Source organism: Aspergillus costaricaensis, assembly GCF_003184835.1.
Source record: "Aspergillus costaricaensis CBS 115574 unplaced genomic scaffold BO79scaffold_33, whole genome shotgun sequence".
Taxonomy (NCBI): domain Eukaryota; kingdom Fungi; phylum Ascomycota; class Eurotiomycetes; order Eurotiales; family Aspergillaceae; genus Aspergillus; species Aspergillus costaricensis.
Genome location: NW_020291833.1, coordinates 104,984 through 120,224, shown reverse-complemented (window position 1 = coordinate 120,224; position 15,241 = coordinate 104,984). Strand labels below are relative to the sequence as shown.

General features: G+C 48.6%; 5 protein-coding genes and 1 non-coding gene across 6 annotated transcripts; 2 read left to right on the top strand and 4 right to left on the bottom strand.

The window, feature by feature from the left end:
* Window positions 1–468: 468 nt before the first annotated feature.
* On the bottom strand, window positions 469–1,488 carry BO79DRAFT_258485 (ankyrin repeat domain-containing protein; the record flags this gene model as incomplete). The annotated part of the gene is made up of 1 exon (XM_025686305.1): window positions 469–1,488. One exon carries the CDS (start codon window positions 1,486–1,488, stop codon window positions 469–471), a length of 1,020 nt encoding a protein of 339 aa, XP_025536040.1.
* Window positions 1,489–2,620: 1,132 nt separating this feature from the next.
* On the bottom strand, window positions 2,621–3,525 carry BO79DRAFT_156575 (RTA1 domain-containing protein; the record flags this gene model as incomplete). The annotated part of the gene is made up of 2 exons (XM_025678822.1): window positions 2,621–3,285; window positions 3,369–3,525. 2 exons carry the CDS (start codon window positions 3,523–3,525, stop codon window positions 2,621–2,623), a joined length of 822 nt encoding a protein of 273 aa, XP_025536039.1.
* Window positions 3,526–4,208: 683 nt separating this feature from the next.
* On the top strand, window positions 4,209–5,876 carry BO79DRAFT_156442 (Zn(II)2Cys6 transcription factor domain-containing protein; the record flags this gene model as incomplete). Its single annotated transcript, XM_025678819.1, has 4 exons — window positions 4,209–4,289; window positions 4,442–4,571; window positions 4,695–5,250; window positions 5,495–5,876. 4 exons carry the CDS (start codon window positions 4,209–4,211, stop codon window positions 5,874–5,876), a joined length of 1,149 nt encoding a protein of 382 aa, XP_025536038.1.
* Window positions 5,877–6,707: 831 nt separating this feature from the next.
* Window positions 6,708–7,876, bottom strand: BO79DRAFT_273641 (nucleoside-diphosphate-sugar epimerase; the record flags this gene model as incomplete). The annotated part of the gene is made up of 3 exons (XM_025687521.1): window positions 7,616–7,876; window positions 6,795–7,528; window positions 6,708–6,758 (listed from the first exon to the last, which is right to left on the bottom strand). The coding sequence occupies exons 1-3, from the start codon at window positions 7,839–7,841 to the stop codon at window positions 6,708–6,710; spliced, it is 1,011 nt and encodes a 336-aa protein (XP_025536037.1). The 5' UTR covers window positions 7,842–7,876.
* Window positions 7,877–8,997: 1,121 nt separating this feature from the next.
* BO79DRAFT_t214 lies at window positions 8,998–9,068 on the top strand. The gene has a single exon. It is a non-coding gene; the product is annotated as a tRNA-Gly (tRNA).
* A 201-nt stretch (window positions 9,069–9,269) lies between these two features.
* Window positions 9,270–12,756, bottom strand: BO79DRAFT_239986 (glycoside hydrolase family 35 protein; the record flags this gene model as incomplete). The annotated part of the gene is made up of 9 exons (XM_025684976.1): window positions 9,270–10,660; window positions 10,708–11,374; window positions 11,421–11,555; window positions 11,604–11,699; window positions 11,745–11,760; window positions 11,808–12,074; window positions 12,127–12,429; window positions 12,491–12,567; window positions 12,622–12,756. The coding sequence occupies 9 exons, from the start codon at window positions 12,754–12,756 to the stop codon at window positions 9,333–9,335; spliced, it is 3,024 nt and encodes a 1,007-aa protein (XP_025536036.1). The 3' UTR covers window positions 9,270–9,332.
* Between the last annotated feature and the right edge of the window lie 2,485 nt (window positions 12,757–15,241).

Below are 15,241 nucleotides of genomic sequence, written 5' to 3'. Positions count from 1 at the left end.
CATCTCACCAACCAAATACCAATACCAAGATGGCCTGGTCCAAAGCAACCATCATCGCGCTGGTGACTCTGCTTGTAAGGGGGCCTCCATCGCTGCTTATTTTTCGGTGCAGATGGCGGAGGAAATTCAAACGGGAGAATGATGGGCGTGACACGGGGCATGGGGAAACGAATGGATGGGTGGCTAGAAGGGATTCTAGGTATGATGTTCCAAGAGGTGAGTGGGCCTTTCTTCCCTTCTTCCTTGGGAGTATATGCTAGTGGAACTGGGACTGGGATTGAGGCTTAGTTCTAACGGTTGAAACAGAGGTGTTCGTTTCGCAGAGGGTGATCAGTGAGGTTTGTGTGGGCTATAGAGTTGTGGAAAGGGGGGTTGGTCCGTAAAGATGTATATGATATGCGTGGGTAGATGAGAGGTTGTTGTGGTAAATGTATATTATAATTGGATAAAGCGTCAACAATTAAATGCCTATGATTGTATATAACCCAGCAACCATCTCATTACATCGAAATGACCCTCTCGTTCTGCGGCAGCGGCAGCTCTACGATACACAAATGACAAGCTCGGTCGATCTCCATACGCATTGAGAAGTAACTGGACCATATCGAGATATCCGTGTTCCGCTGCTCCATCAATGGCCAATCTGCCATCAATAGGCGCTGCTGGGGCCGCCACATCCGCCCCCTTGGCTAACGATCGCATGGAAAGACCACAGTATCCGTGTAAAGCGGCAGCTTGCAATGCCGTGGCTCCGCGATTCTTTGCTGGGTGGACATTCACGTCAGCTCCGTGGTCGATTAGTAGATTTGCGATCTCCACTTCTTCGTCCAGAATGGCTAGTTGCAATGGCGTTCCTAGGTTGTCCGTTGCTGGGGTATTTATCTCAGCTCCATTGTCGAGCAATAACTGGACAACGCTTATTCTGGATCCACTGACAAACTGCCTGACCGAACGTTGAAGTAGTGTTCCATGGTATAGCGGATTGTCGTCGTCAATGTAAGCAGCATTTATGTCCGCCCCAGCATCAATTAATGTTCGGACCATCTCGAAGTCGGGTGCCCAGTCATTGTCTATCATCATATGAGACATTATTGTTTTGAGTGATCGGGAGTAGTGTTCAGGGCAATACTGTGACATCAAGGTCATTATTCTCCTGACAACGTCCGCTTGGCCGACTTCTACCGCCGTCTCGAGCGCCGATTCCTTTCCTATGAGATTGTTGAAGCCGGGGCCATACTTCAATTGCAGATCGATGATACCAAGTGAGCATGTATTTTCAAGGGCGAACGTGAAGGCAGATGATGACACATCGTCATGGATATCAGCGCTGTTGGGATTAGCGACAAACTTTAGTAATAACTGAATCATTCGGTGGCCTCCCTCTTCAATCGCATGACCCAAGGCGGTATATGCGGTATCTCCGGGGTGTGGTGGCAGGGCGTCGATATCTGCACTATCTTGTGGAGAAATCGAACGCCATCGAGCCATCCCAAGTACACTGCATACTGGAGGGCTGGTTTTTGGCTACCAATCAGGGAAGAAGAAAAAGCGTAATAGTTCTTATCAACGGAGCGCTGACGGAGCTGTGCAACACAGCGTAAAATTCTGCAGCTGCCAGATAAGGGAATGACTAGGAAGCGAACCCAGGCATAAATGCCTTTATTGGCCTCGCCGAGGCTCAAAGTTCGCCCTGGTGAAGCGGTACATATATGGTCTAGAAAACCTACATAACGATAGTAGATATCTGAATATTACCGTTAGGCACAATAAGTCAGCGCATTAATTCAGGCAAGTCACCAACTAGTTGGGGTTGTGACGACACAAGGGGCCACAGATTTCCGTTAATGTAACCTCTTTAATTCAGAACACAGCTCCCAACTTAGAGCCACGAATACACCGGGCATTCTCTCGTACCATCTATAAACTCTGTGGAAATGAACGAAACTATTAAAATGAAGATTCACCGCGTCTACTCTGATTACACTTACCTTGCGCCACAAACATCAAAGGCTTGTCCCAAAAAAAGGCCCGCATGCTCAGGTCTACTCAGTGAGCAAAAAGCGGCGAGTGGTGAGCACTATAACAGAAAGGGAAAGCTGTCGAGCTGGCGAGAAAATCAAGTACGTATGTCGTGTAAGAGTTGGTATTTATCTACTTACTGCCTCCAGACCAACCATCTTCACCTAGCACTAATTGAATTAGTTTTTAAACCTTTAAGTCATAGATACATCGTGACTGGTAGCTTGCTTGTAATTATCATGCCAATGTCTAGATATTGAAGCGGGATATGAATATATAGTTATACCATCTATCAGGCTGGGGATTGGGCTCCTTTATCAGAGCTGTTCATTACACGAGACGAATGATAACAGGAAACGGGTATGTACAGAAGTCCAAAAATTCTAGCTAGAATCAGAGCGCAAGCCATGATATTAAGACCAACACCATAAGACGAGAAGGAAGGGAAAAGAAAGGAAGAGAAGAAGAGGAAGAAGAGGAAGAAGAGGAAGAAGAGGAAGAAGAGGAAGAAGAGGAAGAAGAGGAAGAAGAGGAAGAAGAGGAAGAAGAGGAAGAGGGAAAAAAAATGAAAGTGAAAAAGAAGACCATGCACAAAGTGATGTCATACGTCTTGCAAAACCAAAGGATAGGACCCAGAAATCCGCGCCGCTTTTGTTTTAGCAGAATACCAGAAGAGACTGGCCATCATCATACAAGCCATGAGAGCTACATCGAACGCGTATGCAGGCCATTCGTGCACCTGCAAATAGCCCGACGTCCCAGTCTTGTACTCGACCAGACGGTAGATATTTCGGATCACGATCATGGCGCTGGAGAAATACAGCGAATATAGCATCCAGTCCAAGCGAAGGGCGGGGTCGACATTCATCTTGTTTTCAGGCCTGGATATACGGACATGGAAGACGATCGCGCAGAGAGCGAAGATACAGAAAAAGACAACCTGCAGACCGAGACCCACGAGGACTGTAGTCTCCGCAGAATTGATCGCAGAGCTGGTATCTGCGCTGACAAGCTTGCCAGCACCACTGGCTTGGATGAAGAAGCAGATGACATCGCCCAGGACAAAGATTTTGGTCAGGATGTTGATACGGATGAAGGAGAGCTCCGCATGGCCCGTAGCTCGGATCAGACGGCCGAGGAACATATATATGGCGGCAGAGAAGATGATCGGGGCCAAAAGAATTAGAAGGACCTGGATGATATATGGGCCCTTGGCGAGGGCATCATGGTGGGAGTAAGCTCGAGCTGCAAGGCCAATGACTTCGACTACCCGAGGGAAACCACGATTATATTAGTATCGGGGACGATCGTCGGGGGAATTGGCAGAGTGAAATAGCTTGTATACATACAGATTCCGCCGACCAGAGTAGCGATTCCAAACCAGTGTCTTGTTCTCACAATTCTCCACAGGTGCAGCACAGTCAGGACGAGGAAGATGGCTCCAAATACGATAGCTACTATCCCGGACGGCACATAACCGTATAAATTGCTGGAATCCGAAGACATTTCAAAAGCGGAAGAAGGATGTCGGCGTGTGGGATTCTGTTAACAGATGGATAGATCAAGACTATCGGACGAAGGGCCAGGGAGCACGAGTTACAGCAAAACTGCTGAATGGGGGCCTAGGGAAGTGGCCGACATTGCTTATATACCCATCTTTGCATGAACTTCGTTCGTTACCATGGCTAGGCTTATACGTAATCCCGTAGAGAAAGCCCCTTTCAGTTAATGGATCTAGAAATAGAAGAAATCATCTCATCTCCGATTTCGTTTGCCTTGTGGCTGTAAGATCGCTTGATTCAGTCTATATTTGAGGAGCTTCTCGGGCCGACCCACAGCGTACTTAAAGTTTTTTGATTGGCGCAAACTTATTTAATTATGCCCACAGCGTACTTGGGACCCCTTGACTGGTTGATAAACACCTTTTAATAACCCACAGCGTACGACCGGTAACAACCTTAATTCAAGATACCTCATAGCGCCGACCTGTGTCGCCCCACAGCGTACTCGGATAGAAAAACGCCGGAGGACTTCTGCAGTCGTCCATATCCAACCCACCTACCTACCTTGAACCCTCCGTGCCTGACCCCGTGCTGTCCATGTGTCGAATGGGAAAGTCCACGGCGTAAAGCGTATTTGATCCTTACTCTTGCTTCTTTTGCCCCGCCCCTGTCTGCGCCACGTCCTTCATGCATCTCCTTAATAACCCACGCCGCTCCCACCGAAAATCTCGGTATGGCTGTGCATTATGTAAGCGCCGTCATGTCAAGGTTCGTCCAGCCCTTGATGCGATTGTTCGACTCAATCGCTTTGCTTCTAATTCGTTCATTCTTCTCTATTTGTTGGTTCACTAGGAATGAAACTCCTCGTTTCATCAAAGCTCGCTTAATGCCGATCTACTTCTGACCCAGACTTTCAACAGTGCGATGAAAAGCGACCGTCTTGCACCCCCTGCCTAGTCCGGGGACAGGATTGCACGTATCTGATGATCACACAGAGGAAAGCCACCTCTGACGCACCGTCGAGGGACAGGTTGGGCTTGCCGTCGCCGTGTACTGATGACAGCAATAACAGACATGACAGCAGCCCAGCCCATCAAGAAAGTCATGACAATGAAAATGGCTACCATAACCTTACTAATCACAATCTTAATGGTAACCATAACAATAATCAAGGCCCCAGGGCCAGAACGGATTTGGTCCTGCACGAAATGCAACTTTTCCACCACGCGCTCATGGTCACAGCCCCTTCCATAGCGAACGACGACCTGGACCTCCGATTCTGGCAGATGGACATACCCCGGATTGCCATCACGCATGCATTCGTGATGGACAGCCTGCTAGCTGTTGCGGCGCTCCATCTGGCATATATTCATCCGGAGCAGCAAACACACTGGGCTAGCGTCTCCTTGACTTATCAAATCGCGGCCACAACGGGTTTACGAGAGGATCTAGCTGCTGGTCTGAATGATGGCTTGGAGGCCAAATTCGCTGGCTCGGCCCTCGTCCTCGTCCTAACCACTGCCTATCCGGCGGTCTGCAGCAACACTGTCATCGGACAAGAAAGGGCGGAGAAGCAGGGATACACATTAGACACTGTGCAGAGTATCCGCTCGGCTCTGGAAGGTTGCGCTATCATGGCCACACATATACACCAAGATCAAGATCACTCCAGTTTCGGATATTGGTTGCATCGTGGTCTATCAACTCCGGAGACGGTCCATCAAAAAAGGTGGGTGGGTTTCTAAAATGATTGTGCGAATCTCGTGGTTTCTCATCTGTACTATGCTACCATGAATTGTCAACTGACACAAGTCTTGCTTTTCATCATCAGATTGAATAAGAGTACCGAGTCATCACTCCTACATAGGTAAATCAGCCAGCCTCGGCCGCTCGTTCCATCCTCAATGTGGCCACTCACCCCCAGCCCTCAAGTCACTCAAACCATGACCAATGATAACTAACCAACTTTACAGTGAGCTCCAAGCAAGATTGCATCATCTTCGAAACGAGATCGAACGGAGTGAGATTGAAGCATCGTCGCGAGACGAGTGCCAGCGCGTATGCGATATCAATCTGTCGATCTTGGATTTGTGGCCCGCACATCAATTTACCATCGTCTGGCCCCTCTGGGTCAGCAAAGCCTTTCTGGCTCTTTGCCGAAAAGGAGACTGGGTCGCATACATTCTCCTATTATTTTATGGATTGACTTTGCACTTGGATTCGCATAAATGGTACATTTCAGGCGCAGGCAAACAGTTGATCTTGAATATATTGAGTCGCATGGGCGACAAGGGTGATATTCCCCTGGAGTGGGCTGAGACGATTTGTTGGGTGCGGCAGGTGGTCGACGTATAGGATCAATCATGCAACCCTCATTTCAAAATCCTACTGTGTAATTGCCAAGCTGTGGATAAGGGAGATACCCGATTACATGATTTCACACCTTGGCCTGACTCATGAACCTGCCAGACATCGTACTATTAAAATCGTAGTATTACCATTCCCCGTGTCATGCCACGAATGAGTGCAGCATATTCAACACGGCAATTAAGTGAGCCAGCAAAGATGATGTAATGTAATAAGTGCAATGCTAACTTTACTTTAAGTAAGGTTCATAGATTCAACGGCCTCTCCGCTTACGTGGAATAAATACTCCATATCAGTAGTAGGTTAACTAGCAGGGGTCTGTAACAAGGAGTCTCTTATAATATATTACTGATCTCTAAACGATCAGTCTATTCTGTGGATATAGACTACCTTGTCTACTCTATTCCGAATCTATAGTATTTCATGGCTGATTCCTTACCTAGTTGACAGGTTTTCTACCCTGACAAGTAAATCCTATCACACCCTGGGTAAGACTTGCATCTTTTTATAATATTTAGAACTAGTAGCTATCTATATAATAAAGCGAAGTAAGTTATCTAATGATATATATACAGTTTTATATACATAGATATATTAGATCAGCTACATGATCTATATTATTTTATGTTGAGACATTTACCAAGTAGACCAAAAGAAAAATCTCTCTATCGGTTACTGGTTTTGCTCAGGTTTTATTTGTTCTGACATTATATATTAATTCTGCTGGTAGTAAACAGCAAAAATTGCATTTACCTGATAGCCGCTATGAACCATCGTACCCACCCTGTCCAACAAGTTCTTGACATACAATGCTGGTACTCAGATTCCCAACCTCGCTGCTTCTGCCTTCAGAATATCCCGCACTTCCTCCTCCAAGCTCTTCTCTTGTGGCATTCATTCTAGAACCCTCCTTCCTCTCAGCGCCTTGCCGCGAGAATTCCAACCCCAACTTGCAGCCTCAAAGCCCGCCGGCGACTTGACAGCCTCCTCAAGGGACAGCTCTTTGACTCCCGGCTTCCTCTTCAATAATCCCAAAGCATGTGCCTGCTCCCCAACCAACTTCGCCAAATCACCCCAGACATGCTCACCGTTTTCACAGAGAAAGTACCCCTTCTCACCCCAGATCTCCTTGTCAGCCTTCTTGCTAGGATTAAGTGCTGCATCAACGAGAGCCCCAAACAATGTGCTCAGGTCATAAACATGCACATTATTCCAACGTGCCAGACCCTTTCCGATTTGAGGGGTGTACCCCTGTTTCAAGATGAAGCTAGCAAGCTCATATGCCTGTCTACCGCGAGAGGATACAGGTCCTCTTCCTTTTCCATAGATCGTAGGTGGACAAACAATAACCGTCTTCACTTTGTCGGCATACACGGTTCCGGTCTTAAGAACGATCTCGTCGACGTTGCGGTGGAACGCATCCGCGGGAAGATTGACAAGTTCACCTACTCCCTCATCGTCGTTGAATTCTTTGTCGTCATTTTCACCATGGACTTTCTTCACTTCGGAATCAAAGTATGTCAAGATTCCGGTGCCGCCGGTGTGCAGCCAGTAGCCCGGTCTTTCGGGGGAATGGCCTTCGATCATTCCCTTGGCGATGGCATTGGCTGCGCCAACGTGGTCGGAGGCGTCGGCGGTGTCTATTTCGTTAGTGTATCACTTATTATCATACAATATGAACATCATAAGGTAATGGAAGTAGGAGAGAAAGGAGGCACTGTGCATACGAAGAACAATATCCGCCCAGGCGGCTTCTTTTACAAGAATCTCCGAATCGTCTAGACTGCCAATAACAGTGCGGATACTAGGATATGCCTCGCGAACTCGGTTCGCTTTCTCCTCTGAGCGAATCAAGGCGGCATATTCAAGGTTTGGGTGGTGCTGCGAGAGGTAATATAAGGCATCGCCGCCAATGTAGCCGGTCACTCCGGTGATGAAAAGCTTGGTACGCATATCGATGACCCTTGGGAAGTATTCAGGGGTTGGATGGTGCTGGCTAACGCACAAAGACCCTGGTGAAGTTGATGTTTAAATGCTGAATTGGCTCGGTGTGGGGCAATCCATTAATTAGTACATGACTTCATAAATTACAAATCATCAAATAATCGTCCCCAAAACATTAGCGCTTTTGTGCATACTCGGCCGTGTCCACTCATAACAGCCAATCACAGCACTTAATTTTGCGACTATGCGGGGTGCAAATAAGGCACCGGAAGAATTTTAGATAGTAGTATATAACTTAACCAGGAAAGTCTCCGGGTGAGCAATAGAGTTTGTCTCCGAGTCATACTATATATAGTGTTGGCAAAAGCCGTAATCGGGCTCGGCTATCCAATCGAAAGCTGCTGCTGCATCGGCATTGTCAGCGAGCCCTCCTGCCTAATCATCATGCGCTGTCCATGGGCTGCAGCAGGGTTACTCTCATACCCCATTGGTTCCCATAAGTTGCAAGAGTGAATATGCCTTATGATGTGGCCCACGCACGACAGGGCTATAAGAAGTTTCTGAAGCAGAGCCCCAGGCCCATCAAACACTGCAGACCATATATACTTCCAGTAAGCTCATCATTATTCAGAATTCAATGATTTACTGAAGTACGGTATTTTGCAAAGTCATCCGTGCTGAGAGCAAAGCAAAGTAGGAGACTTTCCAACTAGAGCGGGATGGCCGGTCTGGAAGACCCGAATGGCGTTGTATCTTGGCTGTTATTTTGAGTGAACATATCAATTCAGCAGATAACAGGTTATAGATCAGGTAATTTAGGCCCTTATCGTCGCTCCAACTCTTCACTGACCAAAGTTCGCTATAGAGTATTTATTACTGTCATACTACTATCCCAAACATATATATTTCCATTGGAGTCTTGGCGTAATCTAACAACGAATGAGTGATTGAACAAAAAAGGAGGATCGTGTTATCACGATAATTGTAGTCGTAAACCTAATACGAATGTTCAGCCGCAATATACCGATATTGGACACAAGGAAGTTCAGTTTATTAGCAACGATAATGCCACCCCATCATACAATTTTTTGTTGCCGTTACAATCACCGTCTCTGTAGTATCACTGGAACATAGAGCATTAACTAGCATGCTCTTACATCAACTAGCATCATTGGTCTAGTGGTAGAATTCATCGTTGCCATCGATGAGGCCCGTGTTCGATTCACGGATGATGCACACTCTTTTTTCATTTTCACTTTTTTTTTTCTCACCATCTCACTACCCGTTCCTTTGTATCGCCAATACGATACCAATTGCTCCCCTGATTCTGCTTATAATTTTGTGATAGACCCCAGTGCTACTTAAGTGCCGTAGCTTCAAATAGCATCTCATAATATGTTTGAATTTCTCGACCTCCCGGGCACTTGACTGAGCCGACAGGAGAATATTTGGCTATCCTATGATAATTCGAGACAAGATAGACTGTGCTATTTACAGAACCTAGTATGCACCCTTCCGCTTCTTGTACTTGGGCTGATCGACCGACTCGACTTCCCCAAGGGCAGTCAGCACCGGAGTGGTGTAACTCAACTCCAAGCTTTCCAACTTGCCGCCAGCCGAGTCAAGAGCCCACAGGGTCACCGCCAACCAGTTCGTTCCACGATAGTTCAGAATTCCCTCAGGGACAGGGAAGCTGGTTTGAGGTCCGATGTTGCTGATGTATTTAGCATACTGGTATCCGTTGACATAGACCTGCACGCGGTACGGGGATGGCGTAGTGCTGTTGCCGATGTTGAGGAACAGTGGCACATCCCAGCCCTTGGGAAGGTCAAGGTCAAACTTGGCGCTGTAGAAACCAATGCCTGCCTCGGAAAGTCCCTCAAGAGGGCTGGAAGACTTCCAATTCTGACTCGGGGGCTCCGGCTGGTGGAAGCCATGGCGCTCAGCGTAGAGACCGCCCTCGTTCAGGGGACCGCGAACCTTGTCTTCGTAGTCCTCGCCGCCAAGATTTCCGGTCAGCTTCCAGCTGATGGCACTGCCCGGGCGTCCAGCAAGCAGGAAGTTCAGGATACCACGCGGGGTCTTCATCAGATCCTCACCAACGGTCCAGTTCTCCTCGAGGCCCATGTTGTCGATCACGACGGTGATGACATAAGACTTGCCTGCCTGGAGTTGAGGCAATTTGTAGGTGGCGTTGTAGTCGGAGTTTACGTAGAGACCGGTCCAAGACCCGAGGTAGGTTCCGTTCAGCCAGACAGAGCTTCCGAACGCTGATCCACCCTGTGTATCGATCGAAAAGGTGCTCTCGTTGCCTGTGGCGGTAAAGTGTCCGCGGTAGATCAAGTAGCCAGTGTGGAAGCCATAATCGGATGAGTACAGAGAGGTAGGAGTCGTCAGAGACCGAAGCGTATTCTTGGTCTGTTTGAGATCTGCGGCAGGCCAGAGAGAATCATCGTAGGAAGACTGGATCTCAGGAAGAGTGTCCACATACTTCCAGTCCAAGTCCTTCAGGCTGGGAAGCGAGATATCAGGGGCGTTGTATTCGACAGTAGCTGACCAGATGCCGTTCTTGTCAACGGTGTGCGACGTCTTGTCTCCATTGATGAATAGATTCTTAGCCGTAGACGGGACACCAATCACTTCAACGGAAGTGGTAGCGTTGAAGTCTGCGGTGAGGTAAAGACCGCTGCCCTTCAGGTACGCAGTCCGAACAAGGTAGCCCGCTTTGACGATGATGGATGAGGCGACCGTCTCCGATGTGCTGAATCCTGGTGAAGTGCCATCTGTGGCAAGTTGAGGCACCCAGTAGTTATAGGCAGAGTTTCTGTCTGCTAATAGTTAGCTTCATGTGATTCAGCTGGGGAAGTGAACCTACCAAGGAGAAGAACCTTCAGGTCGCCAACTTGGATGATGCGGCGAGTGGTCGACACATCCCAACCTACAATTACAGACGAGGAGGTCTGTTTTGACGAAATACCAGATTCGGATCCTTCGATAACCGTGACATTCGATTTGGTTGAAATGGCAAGTTCGTGGTGTTCACCTGCACCTCCGTAAAGCACGAGAACCTTTCCGTCGGCAAACTTCTTCCAGGTGAAGACCTCGGCGGTAGAGTAGATAATGTTCGTTCCAGAGACATTGTAGTCGGTCACGTGTGTTTTCGAATCGCGACCATTAAGCGTGAGCGTGCCACCAAGCTGAGGAACAGTCACGGTACCAGCACTGGTAGGAAGACGAAGCTTGTATGATGTTGAATCCTCGCTGCTGTAGTCCGAATGTCTAACCACGAAGAAAGAGCCAGTGCTGTTTCCGAGCAGAGGCGTTACAGTCAGGTCCGTTGTATCAGCATATCCGGAAGTTGTCAGATTGCCAGGACTGGCCGTCAAATAACCCGGAGACACTTTCGCGAAGTTGCCAAGAAGCTTGAGTTCACTGTATTTCTCGCGGGTGATGTTGCGAGATTCAGTCACAGCCGAACCATAGTCGTAGGAGGTGTATCCGTTAGGATAACCGAGGTTGCCCCAATTAGTTCCACCAAAGATCTACCCAAATTAGCCATATACTAGCCTAGGTTTCCAGCACACGTACCATGTACAGGTTCATAATGGCAATCTGAAAGCTAAAGTCGTTCTTATAGAACACTCTCTCGAACTCATTGTTCAGGAGTTCAGAGCACGCAGCGAATCCGGGTCCTCCCCAAGGGTCGTACGAACCACCTTGGAACTGCGAGGTGTTAAACGCGAAATGCTAGCAAAGGGTACGTATACTGACCTCAACTATCGCATATGGCGTCGTAGGGCTTTGCTCAAGATGAAGGGTACGGAAGTTGGTAGGCAGGTCACCCGAGGGCCATACCGTAGGGTTCGCCTGGACAAATTAGCAACGAGCACACTGATTGCAAGATAAACATACGCAGTCGAATCCAAGCCTATAGTTGTCAGCCAGTGTTTTCAATGAAGAATATGCTAAACTCACGGATAGCTATCATGGCCGTAAATGTCGACTGCCCCCTTACCAGTTCCAGGAGCATTGTTCCCCGAAGCCGAAGCGTCGTTGTTGATCAACGGTATCACGACACCGGCATTACGAGCCTGGTCTTCAACGTACTGCATGTACACCGGGTCGGGGAACTCGACACCGCAGCAGCCACTAGTGTACTCATTTTCGGGCTGATACAGGATAATTGGACCGCCATTGGTAATCTGGTACTTGGCAATGGTTGCAGCGATGTGAGAAGCGTAGCTGTGACAAAGTCAGCAGGCGCCAGAAGCCCCCAGGGCGATTTTTGCCGTACTTATCAGTAGCTTCTAAGTAGGCCTTGTCACTTGTGCGAAGAGTGCCATTGACTCTCTGCAACCATCCGGGAAAACCACCGCCGGAACTCTCCGCGTTGATATAGGGGCCTGGACGAGCGAGCAGATAGATACCTGCTTCCGAGGCCGCGTCGAAGAACGGCTCCAGGTCAAAAATGCCGTCTGCCCTGTACTCACCCGGCTTTCCTTCAACAAGGGCCCAGTCGACGTAGAAGGATACGCAGTTGAATCCTAGCGCCTTGACCTTTTGGAAGATGTCAAGCTGGAGTTCTTTTACTGGTAGTCTAGAGCGAACAAGAAACCCTGAGTCAACACGAGTATAGAGAGAAGGAAGGGCAGTATTACCGGAATGGATGAAACTCGCCACTGAAGATCATGATTCTTTCGCCATTAATGAAGAGAGATTTGTCATCCCAAGTGACCTAGTAAACACCAAATCAGTTGCTAGAAGCGCTGCTAACCATGGAAGCGCATACGTATTTCTGCAACAGTTCCCGCTTGGCCGGGTCAGAATGCTCCGTTAGGGTGAAGCCATTGATTCGGTGCTTTATGGACGCCCCAGCAGCATGTGCAGCCAGCAAGGCAATAGCACAAGCGGAGGAAAGCTTCATGATGCAACACACCCGGGGCGTAAGGAAACGCCAATGGGTCGAAGGGCACGGGTGGTGTCAAATTCCGCGAGAGCTCGGGGAAGCATCATGCCAGCAGGCTCCGGGGGAATGAGCCACTTTATTGCCCTCATTCCACCCCCTCAATATCCGTCCCGACGCTGAATAATGTACGGAGCTGTGAACATACTAGCCGAGCCATGAGTCGGATCCTAGCAACACCGACATCATCGTAGGAGGGGAAGTGGGACCTGTCGAGTCAATTGGTGGTCTCGAGTGTCTAGCATGGGGGTTAGTTGGGCATAGCGTAGCGGGCGGGTCCAAACAGGGCCACGATGCTCAAGCAAGCTCGCAAGAAGCATTGAGATTGTAAGGTGAAGCAGGCAACTGGAATGACGATCCTCCACAGGGACGGCGCCTAATCCGGTTAGTCTGGCCCGGTTTCTCCGCATTGGCTCTCCCGCGCCGGCTAATTGCTTCTCTACTCTCCCGCTCCCCTCCTCTCATCTGCATCTTGCCCATATATCACTCCCCCTATCTGCTGGTCTTTCAGGGAACAGTGACTATCATATGCAGGAACGTTTAAAGGTATGCTTCCTCTCTCCTGACGATCAGATGTCGGTTGGCTTTCTCATAGATGAGCGTTCTCTTTCAGGGTGCCCACCCACTGCGGGAGGACCCTGGAGCCGAAGCCCCAATCAGCCTAAGCTTCCGGATGGCTGACCTGCGGGGTGCCACCGGAGAAATCTTGGTTTCTTGTCCGTGGTGGATATTGCGATCACTGACCTGTCTGGAAGTCTAGTCAGTCATCCTCCAAACTGTATGACGAAATCCTTCGCCGCTCGCCAACCGAAATCATGCCACCAGATATGACTGGAGGAACAACTTTTGTATACATCTGTGTCCGAGGACGTGCGCACCCCAAAGGTAAAGTAGCAAGACATGCAATTTCAAGCAAACAACACAGTTCAGCTGTCCGAGCTTGATTGAATTAGCCGACGGGTCCAGGACAACTAACGATACATGCTCTGACGTGTCTGCCTTAAGTATCTCCGACCATTGTCCGAAGTCTATTAATTCGAGTGAAATTGTTCAGTCTATCGAATGGGCTTCATCTTTGAGCACTAAATGCTCATCCATGTAGGCTTCCGGATAGTTGGCTTGCTTCCCGGACATACCGATCTCAAGGACTCTGAGCCCCACAGACAATGAATTACCGTAGCAGCCATCAGATAAGACTTGGATCGTGGCTTAACTAAGCTACGGCAGGCATGTTTTCACCAAGTGAGAATCTCAAAGCACCTCACTCTTCCGGTAGGTCTGAATCTCGACTCGATACCATATTGCTGGATGTCAAGCAGCAATCGACTGCAAGGTCATTTTACATACAATCACGGTGCCGTGACCCCGAGATGTCTTCGACCAGGATATTCTATAGTTGCATCCAAACACCAAGCGAGAGTCTCTAAGATGCATGAGTCGGTTCGCCTTGACATGGTAGTATCCAGCCAGAGCTTGACATGTCCAATGTAAGAAGAGCAAGCGGGATGAACGAGACCACCGAAACACCTTCAATAGGCAGTACACATCAACATGTCATCCAGGATTGTCAGCCTCCAGCTCTTCAGTCCTACCTATTGTGTGCAAATCCCTCCTACATCTTACTGTTATTAATTTGCCTCTCAGTACACATGTAGCTTTCTGTATGCCGATACTTTCGGCTGGGGAAAGTAAGCTTTGAGCTTCTGGACGATGCTTCATTGTGAGAAGACCACGAAGCTGGACGTTTAGACCAATCACACCACTACTCTGCCCTCACCTATAACCACAGGTTTCACTAAGCTGGCAATAAACAGCCCTGGAGAGCCCATCCCAATGCTGCTCTCAGATCTGACACCGTTGCCCCATCGCATAAAATAGACACCAAACTTCCCTGCTTAAGTATGTTGCGGGCATATGATGCAGCCAACATATGTGCTACCCAAGGTACTCAGACGCGAGATGCTTGACAGGCATAATACTCACAGCCCACTACTACAAGCCGTTGATCACGTCAGCTCCACTTTCAGAAACCTTAGAATAGAGCTGACCGATAAGCTTAAATCAGGATCTTGGTCTTCTATCAAGATCGGGTACCTTGGTCGCATGGTTCTTTGTAACCAGATATCATGCTGAAAAGCGACAGGTAAGCCAGGGATTAAATGCAGAAGAAAAGCCATAAATCTACAAAGCGGATGCCCGCACTACCTTGCATGAGCACACAACAATAACCCGAACTGACTAATGCAGCAATATGCCTCGGTTCGCCAGCCATTACCCCGAAGTATCAAGCAAATGTGCAGCAGACCACTCATACGGCTAAACTTCGGGTACACCGAAGACCGACCGACACTATGCATGCAGCTTACCTGACCATGGCCCACAATACTCCCTGTTAGCTACAAAGCTGCAGCTTCCAGACCACCAAAGCCCGTAGTGGCGAAGCATG